The sequence below is a fragment of the Egretta garzetta genome, unplaced genomic scaffold, assembly GCF_000687185.1.
Source record: "Egretta garzetta isolate BGI_Z169 unplaced genomic scaffold, ASM68718v1 scaffold168, whole genome shotgun sequence".
Taxonomy (NCBI): domain Eukaryota; kingdom Metazoa; phylum Chordata; class Aves; order Pelecaniformes; family Ardeidae; genus Egretta; species Egretta garzetta.
This window is the reverse complement of record NW_009260675.1, coordinates 1,899,120-1,915,865: the sequence shown is the minus strand read 5'-3', so window position 1 is coordinate 1,915,865 and position 16,746 is coordinate 1,899,120. Positions and strand designations below refer to the sequence as shown.

The 16,746-nt window shown below is 42.5% G+C and overlaps 1 protein-coding gene across 1 annotated transcript in view; it reads right to left on the bottom strand.

The window, feature by feature from the left end:
- Positions 1-16,746, bottom strand: part of COL4A1 (collagen type IV alpha 1 chain) — a 114,685-nt gene that overhangs the window by 71,677 nt on the left and 26,262 nt on the right. The window contains exon 3 of the mRNA XM_035901153.1: positions 12,288-12,317. Within this exon, the coding sequence (XP_035757046.1) occupies positions 12,288-12,317 (30 nt within the window). The remainder of the gene's footprint in view (positions 1-12,287; positions 12,318-16,746) is intronic.

The following is a 16,746-nucleotide window of genomic DNA, read 5'->3' as shown; positions in this document are numbered from 1 at the left end:
GCTCCCCCGTGGGCCTCCCTGGGCTGCAGGGGCACAGCCTGCCCCACCATGGGCTGCACCCGGGGCTGCGGGGGAATCTCTGCTCCGGCGCCTGGAGCCCCTCCTGCCCCTCCTGCTGCTCTGGCCTGGGGGGCTGCAGGGCTGCTCCCCTCGCGTCCTCTCGCTCCTCTCTCCAGCTGCAGTTGCGCAGATTTATTTCCCCCTTCCTAACTACGTTATCCCAGAGGTGCTACCACCAGCGCTGATGGGCTTGGCCTTGGCCAGAGATGGATTCATCTTGGAACGGGCTAGCATTGGCTCTCTCGGACCTGGGGGAAGCTTCCAGCAGCTTCTCACAGAAGCCACCCCTGTAGCCCCCCTGCTACCAAAACTTGCCATGCAAACCCAATACAATCTTCTATGCTTAAGGAGAAAAATAACAGACATGAAGAACATGGGGATTGTGTCTTTTCTGAAGACAAAAACTGTTGCCTATGCCCTTTGGGTGTTTACCATGAGAACTCTTTATATTGATTTACTAATTTTTTTTATCAGTAATCGGCAATCATCAGAGAGGAAGATGATCGTTTTTAAAGGAAATTAAATATTGGTATAATGACAAGTAAATATTGGTATATCAACAAGTACTTCTGGACATACTTCATGAAATCAAGTCAAACCACCAACTCTAGGAGAGCAAACTGCTCCTAATGTTAAATATTAGACATGGAGGCAAGTGTTCATGTTTACTGGCCAGGCAATGACTAGCTCCAGGATTCTGGTCCGTTTCTTAGATCTACCACATTTCAAGTGATCGTCTGTCTTTCTTGCCCTCTGTAATGACTAACTGTAATTGTCATTATGATGGGAAACCTTCCACTCAGTAAAAGCAAATTCATTGCAGCAGGAGAATCCATAGAAAACATGCCTAAAAACATAACCAGCCTGAATTATTTTCCAGTAGAAACTATAGAGATGCTTGTTTTCTGAAGGGATTTCTTTAGGACAGCACCACCTCATGGGGTTTCTACACTAGGTAAACTAAAGTCAAAATACAGCCACCTTGTACCTCCAGAAAACGATGGTACTTCAGCATAGGTGTTGACAGACTCCCAAGTCTATCTGGATTCTGTGAAGTGAAATTCTGGAGGGCAGGTGGATGGGAGAATTTGGGAGAGGGGCCTTATCATCTCAGGAGGGAAGGAAGGTGGACTGTGCAGCTGGCCTTGCTAGTCCCGACAGCTGATCTCATCACATGAAATACTCCTAAGTGCCACGCCCCTTGGGGACACCACCTCTCCAGAGCCAGCTCTCAGCACGGATGCTGGGCACCTGGCCTTCCACACCTGCAGGCTCCACAGTCTACGGGGACCTCAGGACTTCTGGGAAATAAGAGGAAATGTACCTAATCTGCTTTGAATTTGGAAAACCTCCAATGAGACCAATAAACAACATCACATCAGAGAGTTAAATAATACTGTAACATTTTTACCTGGTAAATACATGTTCTTTAAAGTAAAGCATCAAAGAGAAATGGGCTATAAAACTATTAAAGGCTGTCCAATAAAACTAAAGTACTAGCTCCTGAAAAGTTTGTTGCTTTTGTTGAGATTCATTTTTTTTAAATGTAGATCCACTGAATTTGTCATTTGAATTAAAACTTTCTCCATATTCACGTAAAGCAAAAATATTCACATTTTTTCTCTTACATTATTACAGCATTTTACCATGTTATACTATAAATGCATAGAAAGGTGAAAATTAACACTGATTAGGATGAGTATTAATCCTACGCTGCAGAAAGAGAATTAGGTCTGAAAACAATGCCAACATGTGCTACAATGCCAACTCAGTACTGACCAGGAGGGAAAAGTTCCACCCACTGAATAATCCGCTTTACTTCTTGTGGTACATGGTTATGCCTGGAAAAACATTGGGCCTCCAATTTCAAGAAGTGACTCAGTGTGACCTCTCTTAGTTTTTCAGACCTGATGAGATCACAGCTGGAGGACGCAGGCTTGCAGCTCATACTTCTTCCTTCAGCATCATGTAGAATGTTATCAGTTTTATCAACACATCCCTTAAATTCAGAAGTCGTCTGTTTTAATTGCATCTGGGAATGTAATTAAAATACGTCATCGAATCATTATAAACATCTGTTTTCAAGTTAATCCCTGCATATTTCCTTCAGCCTGTTATTTAACATGCACCGTTTTAGAAAAAAAAGTATGTTGTTATTTATTTTTCAGTTGGGTTTTGTCCTTAAACTTAGCACGGCTAGAAGAATAGACTTGTGCTTTCAGGTCCCTTTTTGTGCTCCCAGAAATGATGCTATTATATTCAGTTTTTCCTGTTTCTTAAGCCTTAGGTTAGAATAACCAAAGGCGTGGAAGGTAAGAAGGTACTGAGCATGAGCTGCATAAGGTCCTGTTTGCAGTCAAGTGCTGTAGCCTGCTATGGCAGAACAGGCCACCTGGCTACAAAACTCTGCATTTATTTTACAGTAGCATCCTCTCCTACTATCACTGACTGTAACCTTTGCAGGTGGATGGAAAGTTGGCCAACGATGACAGCCACTACTGGATAGCATTATCCTCAGCCACTGAACTGTATTTTTGAATCTGAGGGTTGTGATAACATTCTGCATATACTAGGACGAAGTATGAGCTTCTTCCTTGTGGTCCTCTGGGAAGATGGGAGGGCCAGACTGGAAGCAGCTTATGGATCAAAGGTCAGTTTAAGGAGATCAAAGGGGCATTTAAATAATGAGGTGAGAAACTGAGAGAGAGCAAGATGGTCACAGCAGGTACAGGAATTGGGGTCTGGGCTCACCTAACCCAGTGTAGGTACAAACATCTCTGCTAGTCACTGCAGTCTCCCTTTATTCAACGGCAAGAAACAGGCACTTCTGGTCTGGGATCCATCTCACCTGTTTTGGATGTTTGCTTTCAATGGAGACGAAGCATACCTTGGAGGACTAAGCAGGAGAGACTGAAATGGGCAGAAAGGATTATGGGCTGTGTAAGAGAACAAGGGGAAAAATGGAGAGAAAAGTGGATACAGAGGATCAAACTGAGGGCTAGAGGTTACAGACAGAATGGGACAGAGTCTAACAATAGCTCTTCATTCCTTGGAAAGCATTGGAAATTTAGTTGAGTATCTCTCAGACTGTGAACAAGGAGATCAGCATTTCTGGTACTCATTTAGGAATGATTTAGGAACCTTACACACTCAAGTCCTAAGTCACCCTGAAGGAATAAAGATAATCATCACAAGGTAACTAAGCTGAAACTTATGCAAATTATTACTTATATCTAAACTTCTATGATTTTAAATCAGTCTCATGATATGAAGAATCCAGTTCATGATCTCCTGCCACCCATGACTGGAGATAATCACACAGATGAAGAGAAATAGTTTTGCCCTATCTCCCAGACATCCTTTTTGAAACAACGCCTTCCCCAGGAACTGCATGGAGCTTGGAGAAATCACTGCTGTCCTCAAAGTGCCAAAACAGAGAAGGAATGGTGCTGGGCAGGAAGCATAATCTGCAGGGGGTGGATGAAAAGGCAGGCTCTTTATCCCTTGTCTAGGAGCCAGTTACAGACTAATCCAAAGATTTTGGCCAGGTGCACCATGATACTTCACCTATTTTGCATGGTAGGCTAGCAGTTTTCAAACAGCCATAGACCCCTTGCACCACAGGCCAGCTCCTCATATGATATTTCCAGACATTAATTTTATCTTACTCCCTCCACAAAGTATCAGTCAGCCCAGAAGCAGAAGCTCATTTTAGCAATACAAATTGCTTCACTTTTTGACAAGCATTTCTGTGCTGTTTCATTCTTCCAGACTGTCTGCAACTGATAAGCTTAGTGAATCATGCTAGCAAATCAGTATTAAACTATAAAAAGATTACGTCCCTTCAACATCGCCCATACAAATGTCATACATGCATACTGAGTATTTGTCTAAAGGGCGGTGATTCATTTACTATCACACTAACAGTTCTAAACAAGTGCTGTTAATGAATGGGCATCCCAACCTGGACCTCTAACTTCCATGAATCACATACCAAGCCTTGGAAGTGCTAAAGCCCTGCTAGTGACAGAGCTGAGAAGGCTGCTGAAAGTTCCTGCAGCAGATGGAAGAAACTCTGCCCTGCAATTCAGCATGTAAGACATCTGTCAGATCGTAGCTACGGACTTTTCTTGCATTTTGCCCTGTTTTTCCATGTCCAGCTACTTTCCTGGCATTTGAGGACTGTTGCTTGGAACTCATGCAGGAACGATGCAAACAGCCAGATGAGCAGCCTAGGAGGGAGATGACTGCCATATTTGGACATGCACCATTGCTGGAGGCTACAGAAATCTCCCAAAAAATACAAAGGCCAAGTCAGTTTTTGGACGCTCCTCTCTCTTACAGAAGTACATTTTTCAAGACAAAACGTAGTTCTCTTTCTCACAACATCAGCTCAGACTCTGCTTACAGAGTTTCACTTGCTGAGCTGCCAACCAGCTTAGGCTAAGTGCATAGGTATCAATCAGGTTCAAATCTTACCCTGTCAAGCACACATGTAAGGTAGAAATTTAATAAAATTCTCACTGTTTACTAAACTCTCTTCATGTTAAAAATCTTACTCCAGGGAATACGGTCACTTCCACCCAAACCACAGTGCCTTTCAAATGACTGAAAATCCGTAAACAGGTGACTGCTGAGACTAGCACAGATAGCAAAAGCCTCTGACTATTCACAGTGTTTCCAATTCATAGCTGAAATGCTTCAACAAGTAAAAATAGTCATAATTATTTCACCTCATGATTCGTTCATTATAAAATGAGGTATTCTGTTTAGACACGACACTTAAAACTCATCATGTTTTCTGATGAAACAGTGAAGATTTCCCACTCTATGTTGCTTTAGTTCAAACCCCAGTTGGAACTGAATGCCCCTTCTATGAATGAACTTCTACCCCTACACCAACCTACTCGTAGCAGGGAAGGTCAAGGGAGATTTACCCCTACGTAGCAGATGCTGCACTTCCACCTACGTGCACGTATGTACAACTCATGTAGCTGACAAGAGAGCTGGATCAATAGACAGCTTCAGTTTCACATCCCACCAAATACAGGAATAGGGAGGTGATGCCAACTGCTGGACACTTATCTCGCATTCCTCTCATATTTTCTTGTCTCTTCAGAATGTCAAAATAGCTCCCTAGCTGTATTACTATTCTTATCTTTACCCTTTAGATATAACTGTATTGAATTAGCTGAACTGCTCTGTTGTATGTAAAGTACCATTAGAGGAAATCACTGCTATACTCCACTTAACCTCAATATTTTTCTTAATTGATTTTGCAGTCCGCTAACAACTTTTAAAAAAATCATGTTGCTAAAACTTCTGATTTACACTCAGCTAAAATGAAGAGGATAACAAAAAAGAATCCAGACTGTTTTAGCAAGTTAGCAAAATTTAGTTATTTGCTTTGTAATGTTACATTTACTTTAGATTATGAAAACAGATGGTACACTTGAACAGTATAAAATCCTCTTTTTTTTTTTTCTTAAATAAACATACCGGGATGAAATGCTTCATTGTTTCTGTATCTGACCATACTGTATCTAAACAAAAGCATGAAAATTGTGATTTGCAAGAAACAAGAACTCTCATCTATTAAAAAACCCACAAATGACAGACTTACAAACTCCCTAGTTCTGCTTAGACAACAGTAACAAGGTATGGATTAGTATTAACATACATATTATCTACAAGTACATTTTGAAACATTTTTGAAAGGTTAAGCCATGTATTGATATACTGGTTGACAGGAACTCTGGAGGGGGAAATCAAATTTGTCCTGCCTAAACGAGGGGTTTAAAACATATTTGTAAAAATGTTGGGAAAGCAAATTGATTGCTCAGTGTAAGTACATTGTTCTTCTTTGCCATAATAAATAAAAAAAAAAAAACCAAACAAAAAAACCACCACAAAACCTCAAAGTCACTCCCCTTCAAAACACAGCTTTGCATTAAGTGTTCGACTTAGACTTAAGAGCTGCTCTACCATACGCTATCTTCTGCCTCAGAGGGTCTGAGCTCACGGCTCTTAGAAGAGGAGGAAACCTGCTGTGCTGTGGAGCACTTCAAAGGCAAGACTGACCCCCTCTCTCCCATTGAAATAATTCCATTTCACATGGCACACTGAAATCTTATTAGATCAGAGATGGGAACCTGAGCGTCTTCATTCCTTAATGACAGTCCAAAGCACTGGAGTATAAAGGCATTTCCACTCGCTCTCATCCTGCCTCCACCAGGAGCTGACCATGGAACTGCACTACCCAAGTGTGACAGCAGATCGCCCAAGCACTGGCTGGTAAACGGGTATTCACCCACCAGCTGAAGAGTGGATTCAAAGCCCCTCACTACACTGAACATTGGCGTCTTTAAAATTCAAGTAGCCACCAGGAAAAAGCAACTCCTTTTTGAGTCCAGGTTTTTATTTCCTTCTCTCTAACAAATGAAGAAAAATCAGTCAAACCGTGCCATTTCAACATTCCTGAAAAATGTCTCCAAAATTTTTTTTCTTAATAATTTTATTATTATTAATATTTTATCTTTGACTATTTTGTTTATGGAATATAGTTTAAATATTTATTTTGGCAATTCTAAAATAAAATATTCCATCAAATCACTAACTTGCTGACAAACTCACTCATTTCTGACCAAAATGTACCAGCTAATAATTTTTAAAGGTTATACTCTGCCTCCACTAGTCTTTGAATTGGTATTTGAACCTGAATTGGAATTTAGTTCAAAATGAAATTTGAACTAAATAAAGCAACATAGAGGGGTATATCATCACTATTCTCATCCAAAACATGATCAGTTTAAGTGCAGTGCCTAAACAGAAAACATCACTTCAAAATGAATAAACTACTAAGGCTAGCTTGAAGCGAATCATAGAAACTATCACTTTCTATGACAAGCAGTATTAATTAGCAACTAGAACAGAAACCTCGGCGCGAGCACTCGCACAAGTACTGCGGGAAGCACCGGAAGGATAGCTGTGCACAGGTGGGCGTCAGCGGGGCTGACAGTGTCCCGAGGGTCAGAAAGGAGAAGAGAGAAACTTGGTGCAGTGACCCTCACCCTTGGTCATTCCCGTAACCTCTGCTGGGACAAGAGTAACTGCTGCTGCTCGGCGATGTCTGTGCTAAAGGACTGGCCGTGCTCAAATGCCTGAAGAGTGGGAATTCTGTCCCTTGCAGGAAGGAGTTGACACCAAGCCAGTTGTCCTGGACCGATGATTTGAACTTCAACCCTCAAAATGGTTCAGGAAAAGGAACATCTGCCATGCCTTCATTTTCCGGACTTAAAGCAGAGAACAGAAATTGAGCACAGTTCTGATTTCATTTATAAACCCATCAATTTCAGATGTCTATGGACAGATAAATAATAGACAAAAGGGAACATTTTATGATTTTATAATGTCAGCAAGCTCCCAGTCTTTCCTTCTCTCCTATGTCCGTTTGCTCCCCCATTAAAAAAAAAAAAAAAAAAAACAAACTACTTGGCAGCTTATCTTCATGTCCTTATTTTTAGCTTTTTTTTCCCAGCAAATCATGGGTAGACTTCAACTATGACCATTCAGGGAATTCCCTAAACCAAGGGACAGCTTATTGATTTTACAGCTTTCACCTTCTAGGGCCTATAATTAAGTTCAGCTCTAGTCAGCCATCACTGCAAGTTTCTGTCATGTAGTAGGCTATTTAAAGTCCTTAGTTGTTGTCATTTCCGTTTTCGGCAGATTTGGTATTCACAGAGCACAGAAGAACAGTGCAGTTCAAGACGTCCTATACGATACCACCTGCCTCCAGCTGCCAGGCCAGGTGGGAACAGCTCTCCCCTAGGTCCCTGGGTCATATCCGCTGGGCCTATGTAAATATCTCAAATAGCACCAAATGTCTCCATTTAAGCAACGGAAATAAGTGCAACCCAGTAATTTCCAAAGGCTCATGAAACCTTGCATGGATAAGAAGAATTAAAATACTCATTCTCCTGAGAGACTTCCTTTGGCTGTAGGATGAGGTACATGAGTAGGACAGAAGGAAGCAGAAGCGGTCCCCACTCATTTCTCTGTCAATGCAGAGCAGTTCTCCTCATAAATCCTCTAGGGATAACTTTAGACCAGATGAAAAAGCTCCTGGAACAAACCTACACAGTGGAAAACCAGGGCTCTTCATGGTTACTTAATAGTCCATGCATCAGTTAAGTATCCCTGTTAGTCTGAGGGAATCTCTAAGCGAGTCCCAAATTAACATATAGATAATATCTGAAAAAAAATGGTAAGTTACTGTCCGAAGTATCACTGTGCATGATGAAATTTGAACTAATTACAACAATTCAGCTCTGGTTTTATTTAGAAGTCTTGTACAATTTTCAGAAAATCAACGGATTTTAAGAAAAACGCTGTAGAATACAATTGGAAAAAAATTCATCCTAGCTCTTGGGCCATGGGGGGCTGTTTGTAGTTTTTGGCATGTTTTTTTCTGTTTGGCTGGGGAGGAGGATTGTTTTGTTGTTGTTGTTTTTAGTATTACCAGAATCCTACAGGATGTTCATAGAAAAATTGCAGACAGACCACAGATTCTTATCGGAGATCTCCGGTGTATTTTAGCCACTTGAGGGGATTTTAGTTAATTTTTAAATGCTTAATATTAATTATTTCAGAAAATATTTATTTTGTAAATTAAGATCAGTTGGAAGTACTTATCTAAAAAGATGTTAAAAATAGAGTCACATCTTCTTAGTCAAAAGAATACCAGATTGCTAGAGCTGAAATGTTTTGTTGCTGGGACCTCATTTTTTACATTCTTTTCCAAATTCCCCAGGGGTCTGTCCTGGAGGTAGGGTCATGGGAGTCCCCTGAAAGCTGCTCTGTGAACACGACTTCCCTGTTGGTGATGTGAACATCATTTTCACAAAGCAGTGCAAATCCAGAGGGCTTCCAGTTAGTTCACAGGAAATATAAAGTCATTCCTGTTGTTCCATATTTGGACAAAAATGGCATTTAAAGCGACTGTTTCCTCTAAGTACATTCTTTTACAGGAAGCTCTGGCAACAATCAAGCTATTTGCTTACTTAGTGAAATTTTCAAAATATCCCATTATACCACTCAGTTCTGCACAACTCAAAACAGATAACTGGTTTGTGAATACTAACTAATGGCGTTACCATTAAAATATAAAGCCTGCCATCAGCATTATCTACTAGCAGATATATTTCCACAGACTGCCAGATACTGCTTAGCCTCCAGCAAGCAGAGAATACTGTATTTACCAAACGAGTATTGGTCTAGTTGGTTTTGTACCCTTTTCCTATTTAACTTCACTTTCAGTTATATTTTCGAAGAAGTGGAAAAAAATCCAGGTGCCAGTAGGATCCTTTGCTGTGGCAGTCACTGATGTTACCTCACTGACATCTGAGGATTACAGCATAGTCCAGGACTTTCTGACATTAAGCTACAAGCACTTTCAGAAATACATTTGAAAGGGCATGGCCTTTCCTAAATTCGATTATGGTAATCATTGCCAATAATCACAACCCTACTCTTCTACTTTGTGAACGGGCAAACTGGAGCCAGGTGATACAGGTGAGAAGCTCCCATTCCTCATCTTGCTAACTTGAAAAGATCTGAGGGGAGGACAGGAAAACCTCTTGCAGAACCACCACGGCTGTTGCAGAGCTTACCACCCACCTCAATAAACAACTACTCTGGAGCGTACAAAGCAAACTGCTCCTTGTCCTGCATGATGCAGATCCAAACACCCTGCTTTCTAAATTGCCTTCTTGGTGTAACTAGCATTAGCAGTTACTAGGCATACAAGCTGAAGGGCAATCAAACCTCCTACTTCATTCCCATTCATGGGGCAGAGAGATCACAGTCTCTGAAACAAATCACACGAGTCTGTTTTTCTTGCTGCCTGCCGGGACGGATCCGCACAACCACTTCCAGCACCTGCGAGAGGTACAAGGCTGGATCCAGCCATTACCTGGCAAGATGGAAACGGTGTCCTTACAATGATGTCCCGCAACTGCTGCCTCTGCCAGCGGTGGCCAGCGATACCGGGGTGCCTGACGGCAGTCTCCTTGCAGTCCTCTCAGTAAACCCACACCCGCAGAGCTGAACTGCTTTCTAGAAATGCCTTTGAGCTTCTCCAGCCCCTGTGCCTTTGGTGTTCAACGCGCACCCCCATTTTCAGAAGCAAAAGGGTACCCATAGTAAGTCTGAGAATGGGTACTCGATGTAGTTGAAAGCCTGCCCCAAAACGGCTCCAGCAGGCAGGCAAAACAAAATGCCACCAAAATTAGGCAGAGGCCAAGGGAGAGGCAGCCAGCCCAGCAGCTGATGCAGCCCCTGCTGGCCACCTTCCACCTCCCAGCGCTCCCCTGACCCAGGACAGAGGCAGAACCAGGCTGAGAGAGAACTGCCATGCCGGCCTCCCTCCTTCCCTCCTCTCACACACGGTGGCCCTCTCTAAGCCCCCCTGGGGGATTCGGGAAGGGGCGGCTGGTGCCACCAGAGCAAGCCCTCATGCCCATAGTCGGGGCCCAGCCTGCCTCACAAACCACAGCCTGCCTGAGGACAAACCACAGCGGCACAGCCACAGGCCAAGCTCCTTTGCTGCGGGATGATTTCTCAAAAGGTGGAGAAGGAAAATATCCCTCTCATAATGGCCATGGAACCGCCCTGCTTCCTCGCTTACAGTTTCATTTACCACGGTGGCTAGCAGGACACGAATGCGCAGCTGCTGCTTTAGGCACCAAGCGTTACACCCAGTATGGCAGCCCAGGCACAGAGGTGGCCACCACCCTGCATGCCCCGTCAGGCAGGTGCTGCTCCTCACCCCACAGCAGCTGCTCCCCCTCTCCATCGTTGCCCCGATGAAGGGGCCACGTCTTTGCCACGCCGCCCATGGCCATCGCTAAGTCGTCCCTTTTATAACCGGTACTCGCCTGGCCCCTGCAAGCCCCCATTACGCCAGGGAGCGCAGCAAAAGAGCGAGCCTGCAGGGGAGACAGCAGCCCTCCTGTGCCCCAACCCTCCTCAAGGCATTTTTGTAAACCTGAAGGCAAAGGAGACACCTCAGGAGGGACATGCAGGAAGCCTGTGAAGCCATTTTGCAAATGTTTACAGAAGGTCTATAGCGGTGCTTTCCCCTTCCGTTAGCTGATAAACATGACCATCAACATAAACAAATACATTTAAAAGTAACAGCTTTAAAACAGCACTGCCCTGGGAAGCAGAGGGCTTCTTCCTTGGCCATCCTTGCCTAGACTAAATAAACGGAGAGGCGAAAGTCTCTTGGTTGGGATGCACACCAAGGAATGTGAGAAAAGCACAGGAAGATTAACTGGACTTCTGGGCTGTGGCCCAGATAAGAAACCCAGGTGATGTAGAGTCCAGCGCAGATACAGCCTGCTCTGTTTTGAACTCACACTGCCCGCGCATGTCTTTCCTCTGGATGGGCTCTGAACATGGTGGTTTTGCTTATGCAACTCCTAATTTCCTGTTAACACCTTCCTGCAGCCTGATTCATCCCCAGTGGAGGAGGTTGAGTGCACGTGCCAGTAACACCATCACCCTGGGCTGGATCACCCTGGCCCAGGACACCTCCTGCCTCCATGCCGCATACTCTGCATGAACGGCGTCCGTTTGCTCCATCTTAGTCCTGTGCTCCCCATCACCAGTTCCTTACCCTTCAGCCATCCCCAAGTCATTTGCACAATGCATGAAATGATGTAGCTCTATGTGGGTATACGGTACCTGCAGCAAGGGCTCTGCACTTGCACTGGCAGCAGTTCCATGACAGAGACAGACTGCCACTGCAGAATCGCTCCCTGAAACTCTGGCTGTACCTGCACAGCATGAGCATCCCCAATGCACAGCCCCATCTCGGAAGAGGTGCAGCATCCTGTCACTAAGAAGATTTCCCTCTACATGTCAAATGCTGCAGCTTCTGCAAGTAAAACCTTAAGGGAAGTCCCCACTGACCTCCACGGCATATTGCACGTGTATACGACTTGTCATTAAAATCCGTCCAGGAGGACTCTGTCAGCCAGCATATTTAGAGACTGTCAAATTTTACTAGACTGTATGCAATTTTTATTGCATTAATTTTTCAGAACTGTCTAAACAAGTCATCTTTTCCGCTGAAAAGAACCCAAACCGTTTCCAAAATTCTGACGATAATAAATTAATAACCATTAATATAAACAATTTAAATGACATTGTTCATACTTCACAACACTAGATAGAGAGGATAGCTCACTAATCTCCTCAATAATGCCGGGAAGAGGAGACAGGTGAAATAGTGTTAGCCTCCCTCTGGCCAGCAGTCTCAACTAAGAGTCATAGGATTGTTAATGAGCAATTAATGCATTTTAAGAACCTTACGGTACTCTGGAAACAGCAGTAGTAACCACAGCAGTTCAACATCCTTGTCAAACACTGGATTTAATAACCATGCAGCATGTTTAGTCTACATAGCAGTCAGCCAAAATATACACAAAATTTCATTTTATAAACCCATTTTTCTTCCCCACATATCTCAATGCTCTTCCAAACAGGTTCATCCCATGGCAATACCATTGCTACAGTAAACAAGCTGCATTTATTTGCTCTAGTGAAAGCTGTTGCAGACAGCCAGTTCTAAAAATTGCAGCATCACAGGGCAGGCCTAAAATTGCAAGAGTATTTCCTAAAGTGAAATCTGTTTTAGAAGTATTTGCATTATAACCTTACCACAAATTTTGGACTGGAAGCAGTACCAGAAGTTTAGCGTATGCATTGTTGCCAAATATTTTAACAAATCGCCAGTCAACAATCTACCTCCGCGTCTTCTCTTAAGCTCTGAGGTACAGCTTTGGTTCAGTTAAATGAATAATTTTTGCAACAAATTGTCAGTCATTTATGTGTTTGGACTCCTAAAAACCCATAAGGGGAAGCATTGCCTTCTCTGCTCTTTAACAGGCCAGTGAATTCTGGCTTTTGCTCCTGTCAAGGATGTCACTGACTATGAGCTGCTTTCTCTTCAGGAAACATCAGTATCTTTTCTCTTAAAGACTCAGCACACTCAGTGCAGTTCACACCACTCAGTTCTAGTTACACTTCAAAGGACACTAGTCCATATTTAAAGACCCTAGATGGATATGGCCATGGCTGTTGAAAAGTCCTGACTTGTAAGAGATACGTATCTTAAATGCAAAGCTCGAAACAAAAATAAATTACAAAAGCCCTTGCTCAGTAAATAAGTGAAGACTCAACTATTGCTCAGAAGCACAAAGAAGACTAACCAAGGGGCAAAAAAGAGCTTTTTCTATACTTTGCTGTTGCAAACAAATGATCCCAAAGGCTATTCCTGTCTGAAAAGCACCAGCTAAGTGGTAATACTCAGGGGCTAGTCCAAGTGGTGGTGTCCTTTAAAAAAGGGTCTGGAGATAAGAAAACAAGCAGAGGAAAAAAAAGCCAAAACCAAACCCCAATCCTCAAACCAGCTGTAAAGTTCAGCAACCTGACAAATAATTGAGAATCACAGAATGTTTTGGGTTGGAAGGGACCCCTAGAGGCCATCTAGCCCAACCCCCCTGCAGGGAGCAGGGACACCGCTAACTAGATCAGGTTGCTCAGAGCCCCGTCCAACCTGACCTTGAATGTTAACAGGGATGGGGCCTCCACTACCTCTCTGAGCAACCCATTCCAGTGTTTCACCACCCTCATTGCAAAGCAACCCCTAAATCACTCTTCCAGTTCACAAGTCCATTTTGCAAGAACTTTACCATGCCCCATGGCTGAGACAGTACCTCACATGTCCAGTAAGGCGCTGGCTCTAGGTGTTGCACAGGCAATGCCAGAAGCAGGGAAATACCTCCCTTGGTGAGCAACAGCCTCTCTTTCACAAGCATACTTGGGCACCCATGGTTTATGGTGGTTTATGACTCCCTTGTACCTGACTTCAACAAAAAGAACAAAGAGGAGCTTTACCGCAGCCTAACCTCCTGATTGCAATACTCCGCTGAGAATTAGAGCTACGGAGAGGAGCACATGTCTTCTGCTACCTGATGAGCAGCATTGTCACCACACCAGGATGTAAAAGCCAGCTCCCCAGGGCAGTGGTCATGGCACCAAATCTGTCAGAGCTCAAGAAGCATCTGGGCGATCCTCTTAGTCATATGGTTTAGTTTTAGGTAGTCCTGCGAGGAGCAGGGAGTTGGACTCGATGATCACAAGGAATCAAGGAAAAATTAGTACTATCCACATGTACTCTAATTTTACTTGTCTGGCCTGAATGAAAAACAGACACAATTTTCTCAAACCCACATTTTTCAAAATTGACTTTTGAAAATCCAGTTTTAATAAAGATTTAAATGTTGGAACATGACCACAGTACATCAAAATAGTGACAGGCAATATTATTTTAGTGCGCAACATTTGCCAGACGCAAAAGGAAACAAACTTGTCAGTCCTCTCTTTCTTTTATGTTTCTTTGTTGACTAGACAGGAAGCTGACAAAAACTGATTTTTTTTCCTCTTGTAAAGCATACAACGTAAGTTTTTATTGTACCACTTCAGTTGCTGACTGCATTTGGTAAATAAAAGCATACTTCATGAGCATCCAGGGAAGTGTTTAATATCTGACAGTTTACAAAAATGCCATACTAATTAAGTACAAAAAGAAAAGTAAATAGCTTTCATTGCAGAAACGGAAATAACATGATTTAGAAGAGAAGCTGAAAATCCATTCTTTTCTATGGCAACTTCCTGAGTGATGGAAAAGCTATAGCTGAGTAAAATTAAACATTTGCCTAACCTGCGTTCCACATGTAGAGGTCAGCAGAAGGGCAAACATTGATGAACATTGAGATGTACCTGTAAATGTTTTGTGAGCAATTTATTTAAAAACAGTAAGAAGCAGACAGATAATGTTCAGCTATAATATTTCTTCCACTTATTAATAACAAGCAAGCAGACACAAATAGGCTTCAACACCCTTGCTTGCTTAATTTAGAATTAAAAACCAAATACAGCAGAATAAGCTCATCCATCCAGTAAAACCTTAATACTAAACACTAAAGATCTCACTCTTTGTCAAAAAAAAAAACAAACACAATTTTCTGAAATCAATAAACATGGGTTATTATAGAAGAGGGCTGAGCATCAATTTCCAAGCCCTTCCAAAAGATACCCTGCCAATAAGAGGCTCCAGGCACCGAAATGGCAAGACGAAGGACACAACGAAGGCAACTCCTCCTGCCACTCACTGAAGGGCTGGTTCACAATGGGTAAAAGCCACCAAGCCCAGCCCTGGTGGGACCTGCCACAGGTTTGTCCTCTCCCTTCTGCAGCCCTAGCCCTATTCTTGCACTGCCACTGGCACACATCAAACCCATCCTGCGATTAAACTACATGAGAACTAAATACAGTGATTTTTTTCCCCCCATGTTTTCTGTAATGGCCCATTTTACCTTACTGAACTACCTTCATGCTGGGGTCAATCAAAAAAAATGCTGCCATAGTGGAGCGACAAGATGATGCAAGCAGGACCACAGGGGGAACAGTCTGATGTGGGGGGGTTTAAGACTGACATAGGCTTCACAAGTACTTTAATTATCAAAGGCACTTATCATTTTATCAGGCACTGAGATAAATTGGTAAGCTGATAGATATATGAGCTACTGCATGCTGTTGTGCCAGAAAAAGATGGAGATCCCCAAAATGAAATATTACTTTATCGTACTCCTTTCCCCAATAGTGTAACTTCCACTTACTAAGAAAGATATTTCCAATTTTATTGGTATTACTGAAAGGAGGTTCAAAGTATCTCAAAAGTTATGCTGGTCTAAATTCTTCTTCAATAAATTTGATAGTTACTTTTCATTTTCTATACCCATATGACTTCTGTTTAATAAACTCATTCCATATTGCTTTGTAAGATAGTGTCCCCCTTTTTTTTCAGAATAGGTTGACCAACTTCATATCATTATGGGTATTATCTGGATTCACAACAGCAGTTAATTGTAACGTGACTGCAAGCGTATCCAGGCTTCCTATTTGTCAAGAATGACCATACATCGTGGCACTACCAACAAGGCTTCATGCCACAAGTTGCAAATTTCAGGGAACTCTGACAGATGTTGAAAAGGAGCTTCCCAATGCTCTTTCCCAGAGCCTTCCCAGCCTGTGAACATGTCTAGAAGTAGAAGACAGGGCATCCAGAGTACATCTAGCAGTATGCACAGTTTGTAACTTTGCTAAAAAAATTTAAAATTTCTGTCTCCTGCATTCTTAAGAACACATCCTTGTGATCTGCAGTATGTTCCCAACACTAACATACAAGCATAAATCCAAGAAAATTATGCTCAGGTAGTGAAGAATTACCTCAAGTCATGTACAAAAGAAATGTGAAGGCTCACACAGTCCTAACTGACAAGTATTTTGCTAGAATTAAAGCTGTTGGCAAACTATAAATTAGTCCAGCTGTTCCAGAACATTCTGAGTAGATTCATGAATGAAAAAATGTTCAGCTTAACAATTTTGCTAAAGAAATGCAAATATTGACAATTTTGAGTAACAAGTGTCCTCAAAAAAACAGGAATAGAAGTGATAAATGTAAGCAAAACCACCCAAAGTCACATCACGAGACCGCCTTTCAATGCCAGCACATCTGCAAAAGTCATATTAAAACTCAAAGTTCAGAACATGTCA